The sequence below is a fragment of the Lampris incognitus genome, chromosome 1, assembly GCF_029633865.1.
Source record: "Lampris incognitus isolate fLamInc1 chromosome 1, fLamInc1.hap2, whole genome shotgun sequence".
Classification (NCBI taxonomy): domain Eukaryota; kingdom Metazoa; phylum Chordata; class Actinopteri; order Lampriformes; family Lampridae; genus Lampris; species Lampris incognitus.
The window spans coordinates 153,431,775-153,448,079 of NC_079211.1; the positions used below are offsets into that span (position 1 = coordinate 153,431,775).

The 16,305-nt window shown below is 47.0% G+C and overlaps 1 protein-coding gene across 1 annotated transcript in view; it reads right to left on the reverse strand.

Annotated features, from left to right (window-relative positions):
* Nucleotides 1–16,305, reverse strand: part of ppil2 (peptidylprolyl isomerase (cyclophilin)-like 2) — a 105,108-nt gene that overhangs the window by 38,832 nt on the left and 49,971 nt on the right. Inside the window, exons 13-14 of the mRNA XM_056287391.1 lie at nt 9,991–10,080; nt 6,173–6,206 (exon numbers count right to left, since the gene is read on the reverse strand). Coding sequence (XP_056143366.1) covers nt 6,173–6,206; nt 9,991–10,080 — 124 coding nt within the window. The remainder of the gene's footprint in view (nt 1–6,172; nt 6,207–9,990; nt 10,081–16,305) is intronic.

A 16,305-nucleotide genomic window follows, 5' to 3' on the forward strand; every position in this document is an offset into this window, starting at 1 on the left:
AGAGCTTCATATTTTGACCCACGTCAGACAAGTTATATGTCAAGACATAAGGTCATTCTTCAGGAGCAACAGCAGTCTAAGTCCCACTTGGGTGTCAGAAAGAACTCGGTTGTGTCCATCACGCAGACCAATGCGAGAGACAGATCTCATTTTATCATTTTCAGTTTTATCTCCATGCATTTAACTCAGGTGTCTGAACGAAAGCAGATTGAGTATCACAGTCCACTCCAGTCCAGCCAGACCCAGATGATGCTGTCCCCGCTCCCCACCACACACGTGTGCCGAACACTACAAAGGATACATGACCGTGAACCAGTGCTTCGACGGCACATAATCGCACACATTACTCTGGTCAATGCAAAGCAAACAATGGTACGGCAAACATCTCCAGAATGTCTGCTACGGGGGGGTAGGTTTTCTTTCAGCCGTGCAGGGTACACTCACTTTTCAGTCTTGTTTAGTGAGCCAAGTTTGCCCCAGAAGTCAGGACTTCTACAACGTCATAAATCTGTCTCGGTGAAGAAACGGTGCTGAACGCTCGGACAGATGCCACGGACAGGCACGTGACAGCCCCTGGGTACATCCTGAGGCAACGGAGGCTGAAGCCTACCCTCTCTTTTCCCATCAGGGGAAATTGATTTTTTTTTTCTAACAAGAATGACAACACCAGCAGCTCTCAGGTTCTGATCGGCTGAGTGATGTTGAAACGCTGCTGCAAAGCACCAGACAGACACACCCATTATTCAAACATCACTGTCCGTCTGGTTATCAAGGCCGTACACAAAATAATCATAATCATAATAATCATAAAAGAAGTAATCACCGTGCATGCTCTAGTGGAGGAATTATATTCACTGATTACTGATTAAAATTAAGGATTTCCTGTGCCGGCTTTCCCCCTCTGGTCTAGTTGCCAAGCCTTTCATGGAGCCGTCATTATGATGGTGTCTGGTGACGTGCCAGCAGCAGAACACTTTCACCGGCCACACCCAGGAATCTACCAGTTTGGCAGGTACAGTAGCGGCTGTTGCTTTTCCACTCTGGATGCCATCTTGTTATACTGCTGGTTCCTTCTGGTCTTCCCCAGACCGGATGAATGGTGCATGCGTTACAGACCGGAGCAGTGGTGCATGTGTTACAGACCGGAGCAGTGGTGCATGTGTTACAGACCGGAGCAGTGGTGCATGTGTTACAGACCGGAGCAGTGGTACATGTGTTACAGACCGGAGCAGTGGTGCATGTGTTACAGACCGGAGCAGTGGTGCATGTGTTACAGACCGGAGCAGTGGTGCATGTGTTACAGACCGGATGAATGGTGCATGTGTTACAGACCGGAGCAGTGGTGCATGTGTTACAGACCGGAGCAGTGGTGCATGTGTTACAGACCGGAGCAGTGGTGCATGTGTTACAGACAGGAGCAGTGGTGCATGTGTTACAGACCGGAGCAGTGGTGCATGTGTTACAGACCGGAGCAGTGGTGCATGTGTTACTGACCGGATGAATGGTGCATGTGTTACAGACCGGATGAATGGTGCATGTGTTACAGAACGGAGCAGTGGTGCATGTGTTACAGACCGGAGCAGTGGTGCATGTGTTACTGACCGGAGCAGTGGTGCATGTGTTACAGACCGGATGAATGGTGCATGTGTTACAGACCGGAGCAGTGGTACATGTGTTACAGACCGGATGAATGGTGCATGTGTTACAGACCGGAGCAGTGGTGCATGTGTTACTGACCGGAGCAGTGGTGCATGTGTTACAGACCGGAGCAGTGGTGCATGTGTTACTGACCGGAGCAGTGGTGCATGCGTTACAGACTGGATGAATGGTGCATGTGTTACAGACCGGAGCAGTGGTGCATGTGTTACAGACCGGAGCAGTGGTACATGTGTTACAGACCGGAGCAGTGGTGCATGTGTTACAGACCGGATGAATGGTGCATGTGTTAGAGACCGGAGCAGTGGTGCATGTGTTACAGACCGGAGCAGTGGTGCATGCATTACAGATTGGAGCAGTGGTGCATGTGTTACAGACCGGATGAATGGTGCATGTGTTACAGACCGGAGCAGTGGTGCATGCGTTACAGACCGGATGAATGGTGCATGTGTTACAGACAGGAGCAGTGGTGCATGTGTTACAGACCGGAGCAGTGGTGCATGTGTTACAGACCGGAGCAGTGGTGCATGCATTACAGATTGGAGCAGTGGTGCATGTGTTACAGACCGGAGCAGTGGTGCATGTGTTACAGACCGGAGCAGTGGTGCATGTGTTACAGACCGGAGCAGTGGTGCATGTGTTACAGACCGGATGAATGGTGCATGTGTTACAGACCGGAGCAGTGGTGCATGTGTTACAGACCGGATGAATGGTGCATGTGTTACAGACCGGAGCAGTGGTGCATGTGTTACTGACCGGAGCAGTGGTGCATGCGTTACAGACTGGATGAATGGTGCATGTGTTACAGACCGGAGCAGTGGTGCATGTGTTACAGACCGGAGCAGTGGTGCATGCATTACAGATTGGAGCAGTGGTGCATGTGTTACAGACCGGATGAATGGTGCATGTGTTACAGACAGGAGCAGTGGTGCATGCGTTACAGACCGGAGCAGTGGTGCATGTGTTACAGACCGGATGAATGGTGCATGTGTTACAGACCGGATGAATGGTGCATGTGTTACAGACCGGATGAATGGTGCATGTGTTACAGACAGGAGCAATGGTGCATGTGTTACAGAACGGAGCAGTGGTGCATGTGTTACAGACCGGATGAATGGTGCATGTGTTACAGACCGGATGAATGGTGCATGTGTTACAGACAGGAGCAATGGTGCATGTGTTACAGACCGGAGCAGTGGTGCATGCGTTACTGACCGGAGCAGTGGTGCATGTGTTACAGACCGGATGAATGGTGCATGTGTTACAGACCGGAGCAGTGGTGCATGTGTTACAGACCGGAGCAGTGGTGCATGTGTTACAGACCGGAGCAGTGGTGCATGTGTTACAGACCGGATGAATGGTGCATGTGTTACAGACCGGAGCAGTGGTGCATGTGTTACAGACCGGAGCAGTGGTGCATGCATTACAGATTGGAGCAGTGGTGCATGTGTTACAGACCGGATGAATGGTGCATGTGTTACAGACCGGAGCAGTGGTGCATGCGTTACAGACCGGAGCAGTGGTGCATGTGTTACAGACCGGATGAATGGTGCATGTGTTACAGACCGGATGAATGGTGCATGTGTTACAGACAGGAGCAGTGGTGCATGTGTTACAGAACGGAGCAGTGGTGCATGTGTTACAGACCGGAGCAGTGGTGCATGTGTTACAGACCGGATGAATGGTGCATGTGTTACAGACAGGAGCAGTGGTGCATGTGTTACAGACCGGAGCAGTGGTGCATGTGTTACAGACCGGAGCAGTGGTGCATGTGTTACAGACCGGATGAATGGTGCATGTGTTACAGACCGGAGCAGTGGTGCATGTGTTACTGACCGGAGCAGTGGTGCATGCGTTACAGACTGGATGAATGGTGCATGTGTTACAGACCGGAGCAGTGGTGCATGTGTTACAGACCGGAGCAGTGGTGCATGTGTTACAGACCGGACCAGTGGTGCATGTGTTACAGACCGGAGCAGTGGTGCATGTGTTACAGACCGGAGCAGTGGTGCATGTGTTACAGACCGGATGAATGGTGCATGTGTTACAGACCGGAGCAGTGGTGCATGTGTTACAGACCGGAGCAGTGGTGCATGTGTTACAGACCGGAGCAGTGGTGCATGTGTTACAGACCGGAGAAGTGGTGCATGTGTTACAGACCGGATGAATGGTGCATGTGTTACAGACCGGAGCAGTGGTGCATGTGTTACAGACTGGATGAATGGTGCATGTGTTACAGACCGGAGCAGTGGTGCATGCGTTACAGACCGGAGCAGTGGTGCATGTGTTACAGACCGGATGAATGGTGCATGTGTTACAGACCGGAGCAGTGGTGCATGTGTTACTGACCGGAGCAGTGGTGCATGTGTTACAGACCGGAGCAGTGGTGCATGCGTTACAGACCGGAGCAGTGGTACATGCGTTACAGACCGGATGAATGGTGCATGTGTTACAGACCGGAGCAGTGGTGCATGCGTTACAGACCGGAGCAGTGGTGCATGTGTTACAGACCGGAGCAGTGGTGCATGTGTTACAGACCGGAGCAGTGGTGCATGCGTTACAGACCGGATGAATGGTGCATGTGTTACAGACCGGAGCAGTGGTGCATGCATTACAGATTGGAGCAGTGGTGCATGTGTTACAGACCGGATGAATGGTGCATGTGTTACAGACCGGAGCAGTGGTGCATGCGTTACAGACCGGAGCAGTGGTGCATGTGTTACAGACCGGATGAATGGTGCATGTGTTACAGACCGGATGAATGGTGCATGTGTTACAGACCGGAGCAGTGGTGCATGTGTTACTGACCGGAGCAGTGGTGCATGTGTTACAGACCGGATGAATGGGGCATGTGTTACAGACCGGAGCAGTGGTGCATGTGTTACAGACCGGATGAATGGTGCATGTGTTACAGACCGGAGCAGTGGTGCATGTGTTACTGACCGGAGCAGTGGTGCATGCGTTACAGACTGGATGAATGGTGCATGTGTTACAGACCGGAGCAGTGGTGCATGTGTTACAGACCGGAGCAGTGGTGCATGTGTTACAGACCGAAGCAGTGGTGCATGTGTTACAGACCGGATGAATGGTGCATGTGTTACAGACCGGAGCAGTGGTGCATGTGTTACAGACCGGAGCAGTGGTGCATGCATTACAGATTGGAGCAGTGGTGCATGTGTTACAGACCGGATGAATGGTGCATGTGTTACAGACCGGAGCAGTGGTGCATGTGTTACAGACCGGAGCAGTGGTGCATGTGTTACAGACCGGAGCAGTGGTGCATGCGTTACAGACCGGAGCAGTGGTGCATGCGTTACAGACCGGAGCAGTGGTGCATGTGTTACAGACCGGATGAATGGTGCATGTGTTACAGACCGGAGCAGTGGTGCATGCGTTACAGACTGGAGCAGTGGTGCATGTGTTACAGACCGGAGCAGTGGTGCATGTGTTACAGACCGGAGCAGTGGTGCATGCGTTACAGACCGGAGCAGTGGTGCATGTGTTACAGACCGGAACAGTGGTGCATGTGTTACAGACCGGAGCAGTGGTGCATGTGTTACAGACCGGATGAATGGTGCATGTGTTACAGACCGGAGCAGTGGTGCATGTGTTACAGACCGGAGCAGTGGTGCATGTGTTACAGACCGGATGAATGGTGCATGTGTTACAGACCGGATGAATGGTGCATGTGTTACAGACCGGAGCAGTGGTGCATGCGTTACAGACCGGAGCAGTGGTGCATGCGTTACAGACCGGAGCAGTGGTGCATGCGTTACAGACTGGAGCAGTGGTGCATGTGTTACAGACCGGAGCAGTGGTGCATGCGTTACAGACCGGAGCAGTGGTGCATGTGTTACAGACCGGAGCAGTGGTGCATGTGTTACAGACCGGAGCAGTGGTGCATGTGTTACAGACCGGAGCAGTGGTGCATGTGTTACAGACCGGAGCAGTGGTGCATGTGTTACAGACCGGATGAATGGTGCATGTGTTACAGACCGGAGCAGTGGTGCATGCGTTACAGACCGGAGCAGTGGTGCATGTGTTACAGACCGGAGCAGTGGTGCATGTGTTACAGACCGGATGAATGGTGCATGTGTTACAGACCGGAGCAGCGGTGCATGTGTTACAGACCGGAGCAGTGGTGCATGCGTTACAGACCGGAGCAGTGGTGCATGCGTTACAGCCTCATTTCTCCAAAACAAGTCCGTCTGTCTGTTTGAATGAACTCTACTGCTTTTTTATTTTGTAGAGTCGTCAGTTCAGTTCTCTACCATTTACAGCTTGTTGCCCTGTGTGTGTGTGTGTGTGTGTGTGTGTTTCTCTTGAGTGTTCCCTTGTGCCTATGCTGAATAAATTTAGTACTGCTCCTCACTTGTGTCCTGAGCTGAAAGTGCTATTGACACAAGACCAGGAGGAAAAAAAAGGAACTATTAATATTTCAGCGACGCTGCGTTACATAATGTAAAAAGTTGGGGAGGATTACGGTTTAGTGGTTTTAGCGCAGGTCTCATCTTACCTGTACCGGTGCCGGTGGGGTCTCCTCCTTGAATCTGGTATTGGAGAAAAAGCACAACATTAATAAAAAGACAATCATATTGCATTTTGTATCATGTGTTCCGACTTACTGACCGGTGTTTACAGACTGTCAGGAGAACGTGATGACAAGAATAAATGCCACCTTGCCTTACTGTGCAGTATTCAGTTACATGACAGCAAGGGCAATCAAGGTGGAGCATAAAGCAACTTGTATTCTAATATTTCCCCCTTATCAGTCCTCTAACATGGTGGTGTGCCTGATGCTGTTACAGGCCTGTCCCTGAATGCTTAGAGTAGTAATAACAACTCAACAGAGTAGTAATAACAACTCAATAGAGACGTAATAACAACTCAATAGAGTAGTAATAACAACTAAATAGAGTAGTAATAACAACCAATAGAATAGTAACTAAATACAGAAGTAATAGCTAAATACAGAACTAATAACAACTCAATAGAGTAGTAATAACAACTCAATATATTCCATCCATGGTCTTAACCGCTTATCCTGCGCTCAGGGTCACAGGAATGCTGGAGCCTACTCCAGCAGTCATTGGGTGGCAGGTGGGGAGACACCCTGGACAGGCCGCCAGGCCATCACAGGGCGCTCGCTCGCTCGCACACTCTCTCTCTCTCTCTCACTCACTCACACTCACACACTCTCTCTCTCTCTCACTCTCTCTCACACTCACACACTCTCTCTCTCTCTCTCTCACTCTCTCTCACACTCACACACTCTCTCTCTCTCTCACTCTCTCTCACACTCACACTCTCTCTCTCTCTCTCTCTCTCTCTCTCTCACTCACACTCACACACTCTCTCTCTCTCTCTCTCTCTCTCACTCACACTCACACACTCTCTCTCTCTCTCTCTCTCACTCACACTCACACACTCTCTCTCTCTCTCTCTCTCTCTCTCTCTCTCTCTCTCACACACACACACACACACACACACACACACACACACATTCGTTCCTAGGGAACAATTTAGCACCGCCAATTCACCTGACCTACATGTCTTTGGACTGTGGGAGGAAACCGGAGCCCCCGGAGGAAACCCACATAGACATGGGGAGAACATGCAAACTCCACACAGAGGACGACCCGGGACGACCCACCCAGGTTGGACTACCCCGGGGCTTGAACCCAGGACCTTCTTGCTGTGAGGCAACCACGTTAACCACTGCGCCACCGTGCCGCCAACTCAATATAATAACAACTAAATACAACAGTAATAACAAGTCAATAGAGTAGTAACTCAATACAATAGTAATAACAACAAATAGAGTAGTAATAACAACTACATACAATAGTAATAACAACTAAATAGAGTAGTAATAACAACTAAATACAGTAGTAATAGCAACTAAATGCCTTTTGTCTTTGTGGTATGGTGCTCAGATGACATCATTAATATCAAGTTTGTGATATTTATAATATTTGGTGATGATATTTATAATATTTGGTGATAATATTTAAATATTGCTTGTTATCAGTTCTCCAACCTGGTGGCGTGTCCCTTGTAACCAGCGCTGTTCTCTAAATGTTCCATGACAGACTATTATTGTAAATACTGATGCTTTTATCCCCTCCAAATTCAGCCAATTATTCCTTTATACATTTTTCAGACTGTGTCATTTGTTCAGCTAAACTCATAATCAAAACATGCATGAAAACTTCATCAACAGAAGAGACATGCACCACTGAGCCTTTTGCTTGAATTTTAAATTTGTCTAGAAATAAGAAAATAAAGGTAGCCTCTGGGATGGGGAATATAACCCTCATACATTTTGTATTGTGCTTATGGCTCCTGCAAGCCGCCATCCAGGTTAGTTAGCATTCCCAAGATGAATCCATAAGTCACAACTCAATCTTTCTTCCTTTGACTACTCTCCCCCCTGCCCCTTTTTCTCCCCAATTGTATCCGGCCAATTACCCCACTCTTCCGAGCCATCCCGGTCTCTGCTCCACCCTCTCTGCTGATCCGGGGAGGGCTGCAGACTACCACATGCCTCCTCCCATACATGTGGGGTCACCAGCCGCTTCTTTTCACCTGACAGTGAGGAGTTTCACCAGGGGATTTAGTAAGTGGGAGGATCACGCTATTCCCCCAGCTGCCCCCCCCGAACAGGCGCCCCGACCGACCAGAGGAGGCGCTAGTGCAGCGACCAGGACACATACCCACATCCGGCTTCCCGCCTGCAAACGCGGCCAATTGTGTCTGTAGGGACGCCCGACCAAGCCGGAGGTAACACGGGGATTCGAACTGGTGATCCCCGTGTTGGTAGGCAACAGAACAGACCACCACGCCACCCGGACGCCCCTGTACTTTGACTAGTCATAACAAGTATTGTAATACTATCACTGTTATTCATATTAAGAACATGAAACTATCTCATGCCAAGGCTGTGGTAGGGATTCAGCTTCTTGCTTAAGGACACTTGGGTAGGGCGGAGTTTACCGACACAGGGACTTGGACAGGGGAGACTTCTCTTTAAGCGAACATAAGTTTCCTTTCTCGCTTCATCACCCTGCACCCTAAAATCTAACTTTGCCCATAAGCTTTTCCTTTAGCCGAGGTTATGGCTCTGACTGTGAAAGCAGCTGGACAGACGTTAACTGCCACCTGTCTCGCTGGTCTCATCAGCTGCCAAATCAGCGCTACAAACATTTGGCTCCTGTTCAGACATCCTCTTCACATTTAATTTACCTGCAAGTCGTATTAAGCCGACGCTCTAATGCCTTCTCATTCTAGACTTCTAGTCTTTTTATTTGAGAGAAGCCTTTTTATGAGACATTTTTCTCCAGAGGGAGTGAGAAATTTAACAAGCCATAGACTGCCTCTAGATCCTGTGAAAGTTGGAGACCACATATTTTTGGAGTTTACAATAAGCGTTTTGAGAGTCTCATTACCTTGGCAGAGCACACGTGTAAAACACGTGCGCCCATCACTGATAATATCAACCGCAAACAGCCCTGGGTAATGTTGGGCCTCTCCAGAGGATTTCACAGTAAAGATGTCCACTTCTTAGAAGCAAAAATCCATCTCTCACTTTCACAAGGTCCTGATAAACCGCTTTAAGGGAACTGAGGGGCCCCTGTTTGTCTACGTTTAAAAGGGCTTTTGGCTGAGAAGTCGTTCTCTCAAAAGGTCACCGTCCTCTCCTTTCAGGCTTTGACAGGCTGAAGGGGCAAGCGGTACAGTGGCCTCATATTTAACATTTTGCAGCTTTCGCAAAAACGTATGAAAACAATAGAACCAGGAAGCAAATGTTAAGTTTCCCCCGAGTCCTGGCAAGTCCACCCAGGGCCATGTACACAATGGGAGCGGCAGCTTCACAATACAAACGGGTAGTTTACGATCAGACGCTGCCAGTGTAAATTCTCAGCCTGGGTTATGAGGTCTGACTTAAAGAAAAAGCTGGTGAAGAATCACAAACTTTATTTGCCTTCATACCTAGAGCAGTAAACACTGAAGCTATGCCCTCTACTGGTCATAGCAGGCGACTTGGTATTTAACATGGAATGGCTCTTCCAACAGAACAGATTCATTATGGACTGTTTTCCTTTCAGGGTCTTTGGCTAGTGCTCTCAGTCACTGTGGCTGATCATGATCAGCCACAGTGACTGATCGTGGTCACTGAGAGTTTGGGATGCTGCAAAAGGACACACTGCTTTTGTGTGAAATCAAAATCTGTGATTTCAGCCTACATAATGGGTCTCTAACCATGCAGCAGCCTTGCCACATGGGTGAGGGACATCAGGAAAATTAGTGAGCTGAACTCGCTCGTATCCTCACCATGAAGTTTCGAATGGACCTGTGGAAGACAGTCCCATCATAGTAGCCTTTTTTACACAGACGGATGAAGTTCTCTCCAGCTTTGGGAACCTAAGAGAAAGAGAAGACAGTAGAACTTAAAAAACAAGACTAGGCCAAAACCTCATATATGGCTGGACTGTGTAGGGATGGACTGTGTAGGGCTGGACTGTGTAGGGCTGGACTGTGTAGGGCTGGACTGTGTAGGGCTGGACTGTGTAGGGCTGGACTGTGTAGGGATGGACTGTGTAGGGCTGGACTGTGTAGGGCTGGACCGTGTAGGGCAATCTTCCAAACTGTGGCAAGTGTGGTACAGGGATAGTCAGTGGTAATGTCTACAATGTGAATTCCTAGATATTAAATGTTCCTCTGCAATTTTCTGTAGTGGTCCCAGTAATATTTGTTGTTAAAGTTTACTGAAATAGCATATCACATGACATGGTTAAGCTACGTTCCAGTAAAAAGAAGAAGAAGAAAAAAAGAAGCTATAAATGCAGTTGCAAGAACAACACTTTCCACTCATATCTTGTGATGTTTGATTTGCAAGAGAATCTAATTTAAAGGGGAGGTCCATTTCTTGTGTGTTTTTAAGGTGTTTGTATCTCTCTGTGGCTTCCCAGTAGATTTCCATATGTATTCAAATCCAAAAATTCAAATTTTGGTCGGAGTACTTACATTTTAGCATGAAAATGCTATTTTCCCAAGCCCTTCTAAAAACTTTTTTTCTTGTGACCTGATGTAGGTTTCTGCACTCTCTTAACACTTTCACCAGTCTCTATGCTTACACTGTCAGAGAACTCTGTGTGTGTGTGTGTGTGTGTGTGTGTGTGTGTGTGTGTGTGCGCGGGGGGGGTGAGTGGGTGGGGGTCAAGATTCAGTGCTAACCCACGTCACTGCTTTTTGCTAACGGCTGAGTGGCGGTTTCCATTTGAACAACCTGGAAAGGAACCCAGGTGGCGTCACTCTTAAAACTGTAAGGAAACCTACTGTAATTATCCGTTAAGTCTCCACCTCCTCCATCTGTTTCTATCTGCGGATACCGCTCATGTTTTTATGACTGACTCTGTATTCACAGGCGAATTCACAAAGAACAGATTATGGCCGCTGATAGCACCATGAATTGCGCATTGTGCATTGCACACTTGCAACCGCTATCTGCCCCATCTCAAGGTGCAATTCACAAAAGATATTGTGCGAATGATATTACAGTGCAAACACGCCCATACAGTTTTGCAGCCGAGTGCAATTCACCCTTGTTTTGCACCTGAGTGCAATTATCCATGTGGCAAAGTAGAAAGAAACCCACCCACTTTATTATAGTCATTGTACAGTTGTTTTGGTTACAATGAATGTGTTTTCTGCATGTAACCAGCCTATTGTATAGGAGCAGTGGGCAGCTGCAGTGCCCGGGGACCAACTCCAGTTCTTCTTTCCATTGCCTTGCTCAGGGGCACAGGCAGGAGTATTAACCCTAACATGCATGTCTTTTTGGTGGTGGGGGGAAACTGGAGCACCCAGAGCAAACCCACACAGACACAGGGAGAACATGCAAACTCCACACAGAAAGGACCTGGGATGGCCTGGGGTTCGAACCCAGGACCTTCTTGCTGTGAGGCAACAGCACTAACCACTGGGCCTCCCTGGTAGACAGGTTCCTTTATGCATGTTCAATAATCCAGGTAAGGAAATTAGAAAGTTGAATCAGTTCATCAGGACACAACATTTATTGAGAGAAACGTTTCATCGTCATCTAAGTGACCTCTTCAGTCTCAATTGACTGCAGGTATCTGCATCCTTATTAACAATACAGTGGCATAATGACCGAAAACAACGATCATATGCAAATTGCCATGACCATTAATTACAGTTAATATGGCCATGTATACTATTCAGAGAGGATTGGGAATAAGTTGTAATCACAGTATTAAAAAATGGCAACAGATGTACTCTTACAACCCCTAAGAGGATTGTTGTGACTTGTACATCAGGGAATCCAAACAGATGCTGGCCAAGAGGATGGCACAACACAGGAGAGCTAACACATCAGGCCAGGACTCCACAGGATGAGGATGTGCACATCCTGATAAGGAGGAACGCTGGTTTGAACAGGGAGTCAAAGACGCCATCTATGTGAAGAGGGAACGACCATTCCTGAACAGAGGGGAGGGCCTAAGAGTACATCTGTCACCATCTTACAATGCTGTGATTGCAACTACTCCCCAATCTTCTGTGAACAGTACACATGGCCATTGAAACGCCATATGAAACTGGTCATCGGTTTCGGTCGTTATGCCACTGTACTGTTTATAAGGGTAGGGATACCTGCAGTGAGTTGCGACTGAAGAGGTCACTTAGATGCTGATGAAACGCTTCTCGCAATAAACGTTGTGTCCAAATGAACTGATTCAACCTTCTTTGAAGAAGCATACTGGTACTGATTTTCAAGCACAAGGGTGATGTGCAGAACTGTAACAACTACAGAGGTATAAAGTTGATCAGCCACAGCATGAAGATATGGGAAAGAGTAATAGAAGCTAGGTTAAGAGGAGGAGAGGTGATGATCAGCAGCAGCAGTATGGTTTCATGCCATGAAAGAGCACCACAGATGTGATGTTTGCTTTGAGAATGTTGATGGAGAAGTATAGAGAAGGCCAGAAGGAGGTACATTGTGTCTTTGTGGATTTAGAGAAAGCACATGACAGGGTGCCGAGAGAGGAGGTGTGGTGTTGTATGAGGAAGTCGGGAGTAGCAGAGAAGTATGTAGGAGTGGTGCAGGATACGTATGAGGGAGATGTAACATTGGTGAGGTGTGTGGTTGGAATGACAGATGGGTTCAAGGTGGAGGTGAGATTACATCAAGGATCGGCTCTGAGCCCTTTCTTGTTTGCAATGGTGATGGACAGGTTGACGGACGAGATCAGGCAGAGAAAGTTTACAAGATGGTAGTGAGACCAGCTATGTTATATGGTTTGGAGACAGTGGCACTGATGAAAAGACAGGAGGAGGTGCTGGAGGTGGCAGAGTTGAAGATGATAAGATTTTCACTGGGAGTGATGAAGAAGGACAGGAATAGGAACGAGTATATTAGAGGGACAGCTCAGGTTGGACGGTTTGGAGACAAAGCAAGAGAGACAAGATTGAGATGATTTTACTACTTTTTTTTTTTATCAATCCCTGTGGGGCAATTCTTTCTCTGCATTTAACCCATCCTAGCTGTGTAGCTAGGAGCAGTGGGCAGCCACGGTGCAGCGCCCGGGGATCAATTCCAGTTCATCTTGCCATGCCTCGGTCAGGGAGCATAGACACGAGCATCAAGCCTAATATGCATGTCTTTTTGATGGTGGGGGAAACCGGAGCACCCAGAGAAAAACCACGCAGACACAGGGAGAACATGAAAACTCCACACAGAGGACAACCTAGGATGACTCCAAGGTTGGACAACCCCGGAGGTCGAACCCAGGACCTTCTTGCTGTGAGGCGACAGTGCTAACCACTGGGCCACTCTGGGTTTGGACATGTGTGGAGGAGAGATGCTGGGTATACTGGGAGAAGGATGCTGAATATGGAGCTGCCAGGGAAGAGGAGAAGAGGAAGGCCACAGAGGAGGTTTATGGATGTGGTGAGGGAGGACATGCAGGTGGCTGGTGTGACAGAGGAAGATGTAGAGGACAGGAAGAGATGGAAACGGATGATCCGCTGTGGCGCCCCCTAACGGGAGCAGCTGAAAGTAGTAGTAGTAGTAGTAGAGCATGCGATAAATTTGGAATGAGCTGGAACTGCAGTGCCGATTCATTTTGAAAGAGCAACAGCCATCAGGGAAACACCCGCTTCCATGTTTACCAGTGATGTCGTTGTTTGGCCGACCAATCGTGTAACTTAAGTGATGTCGTTGGTCACCTGATCCAGTAAACGTGATGGATCACTCAGTTAGTCACTCTAAATATGATCACTTAGTCAGTCACTCAAAACATGGTTGCTCAGGGATATTTGTGTTTGAAGGACTGGCCCACTGGTTCGGTCCAGCCAAAAAAAACAGATTACATCATTCTAAGTGTTAGGGAGGTTTTATAATATACGTAATAAGGCTGGCCTGAAATTAAATTTCCACCACAAGTGACATATAAATTTTGCTGTTTGATTCTAGAAATTCTTAGAGCTTTTTTCTTCCTGTCTTTTCTTTTGAATAAATTGTTATTTAACCACGCAAGTTGTGCCAGAACTGGTTAGTTAACGGTGTGGGGTGGTAGCTGGAGGTTGAGGGAGGGCAACAGTATTAGTGAATTCCAAACCTCACCGGTTACTTTCTATGATTTAAACCCAAAGACACACAAGGAGAAAAAGTTACCACCAAACAATGGTCGATTTACATGATGTATTTTCTGGTATACCTGCCAACCCTTGTAACCAAAGCCAACATTTAAGCGTAAGTTAACTGGCTATCTTCTGATGACGTCCAACTCTGGTGCACAATTGACTCTTTAACACCCAGTACTCTGACAATCTTATTCTAATATAAGCAGTACTAGAGCAGTTAAGGATAGAATGCCTTGCTAAATGACACTTCAACAGTAGTTTTGAGAGGGAGATGGGAAGAGTATTCAATCACTTCATGGATGGCTGAACAGCCAAGAGGTTGAAACCACAAAAACGTGAGTTTGAGTCCCAGCATTGACAAGTACGTCTACTCCATCCATTGGCCAGAAACTGGAAAATGCTAAAAGGCATTTGAGCAACGTGCCAAATATAACTGGCTTGATGCACTCTACTAAAGGCGGCCCTGCACTCTGGCCTCCTTAGACAAACATAGTACATGTGCATGGCTTTGTGTGTGTGTGTGTGTGTGTGTGTGTGTGTGTGTGTGTGTGTGTGTGTGTGTGTGTGTGTGTGTGTGTGACTTGTGGAGATATGTGAATGCTTAAATTGGCCATCAAAGAGGTTGTAATCTCCATACACCTGACTTTTACCTGCAGGTTTCAAGTAATAACTTAGCAAGTTCCAGTCACACATCATTTTCTATAAGGTCCATCACACATCATTTTCTATAAGGTCCATCACACATAATTTTCTATGAGGTTCAACACACATCATTTTCTATAAGGTCCATCACACATAATTTTCTATGAGGTCCATCACACATCATTTTCTATGAGGTTCAACACACATCATTTTCTATAAGGTTCATCACACATCATTTTCTATGAGGTCCATCACACATCATTTTCTATAAGGTTCATCACACATCATTTTCTATGAGGTCCATCACACATCATTTTCTATAAGGTTCAACACACATCATTTTCTATAAGGTCCATCACACATCATTTTCTATAAGTTTCATCACACATCATTTTCTATAAGGTCCATCACACATCATTTTCTATGAGGTCCATCACACATCATTTTCTATAAGGTTCATCCCACATCATTTTCTATAAGGTCCATTCACACATCATTTTCTATAAGGTTCAACACACATCATTTTCTATAAGGTCTATCACACATCATTTTCTATGAGGTCCATCACAAATCATTTTCTATGAGGTCCATCACACATCATTTTCTATAAGGTTCAACACACATCATTTTCTATAAGGTTCGGGCTATTGCAGCGTCGAAGGAAAGATGTTGACTTAGTGTTTGAGCTGACCTGAGGACTTGACTTAAAATGATGTCCCACTCAGATGATGGATTTGGGTGTCTTGAATTCAAGCAGCCTAAATGTACAACACCATTACTCACCAAACAGTGAGTAAAGCAGACTAAGGGAAATTAAATGTCTTTGTTTTACTGTGTAATGTTAAAATGTGCTACAGAAGACTAAAAGAAAATCAAATGTGATATGGAGACTTCTCCCAGTATGATGGTGTGAGTTTGTTGTGGGCCTGATTTAGCCTGTTTAAACTTGATATTTTAATCCTCTTAACTCTCGTTTCAAGATGTTTTTGCAACTTTAGTCCTTATGAGAGGAAATTTAGGGTTAAGAGAAGAGAGATTACAGCAATAAGTGCAGCAACATTTCTGAACCTGATTCAGAGCCAGGATGCTGTGATCAGGCCTGAGTCCACATGATACTAACTGATGTGGACGAGGCCGGTACTTAAACCTGGCACCAGGCCACATTTAAAAAAAAAAATCAGATGGGCATATTTGCACAAAAGGCCATTATTTGGCTTTGACCTGTCGTGCATATTTGAAGGGAAAGAAGCATTTAAGTTGAATCCACTGAAGTACTGAAGACTGAAAGTCAATCCACTTGCTCTGTCAGAGATGAGACTCGCCAGCGTCACCTCTCTGAAG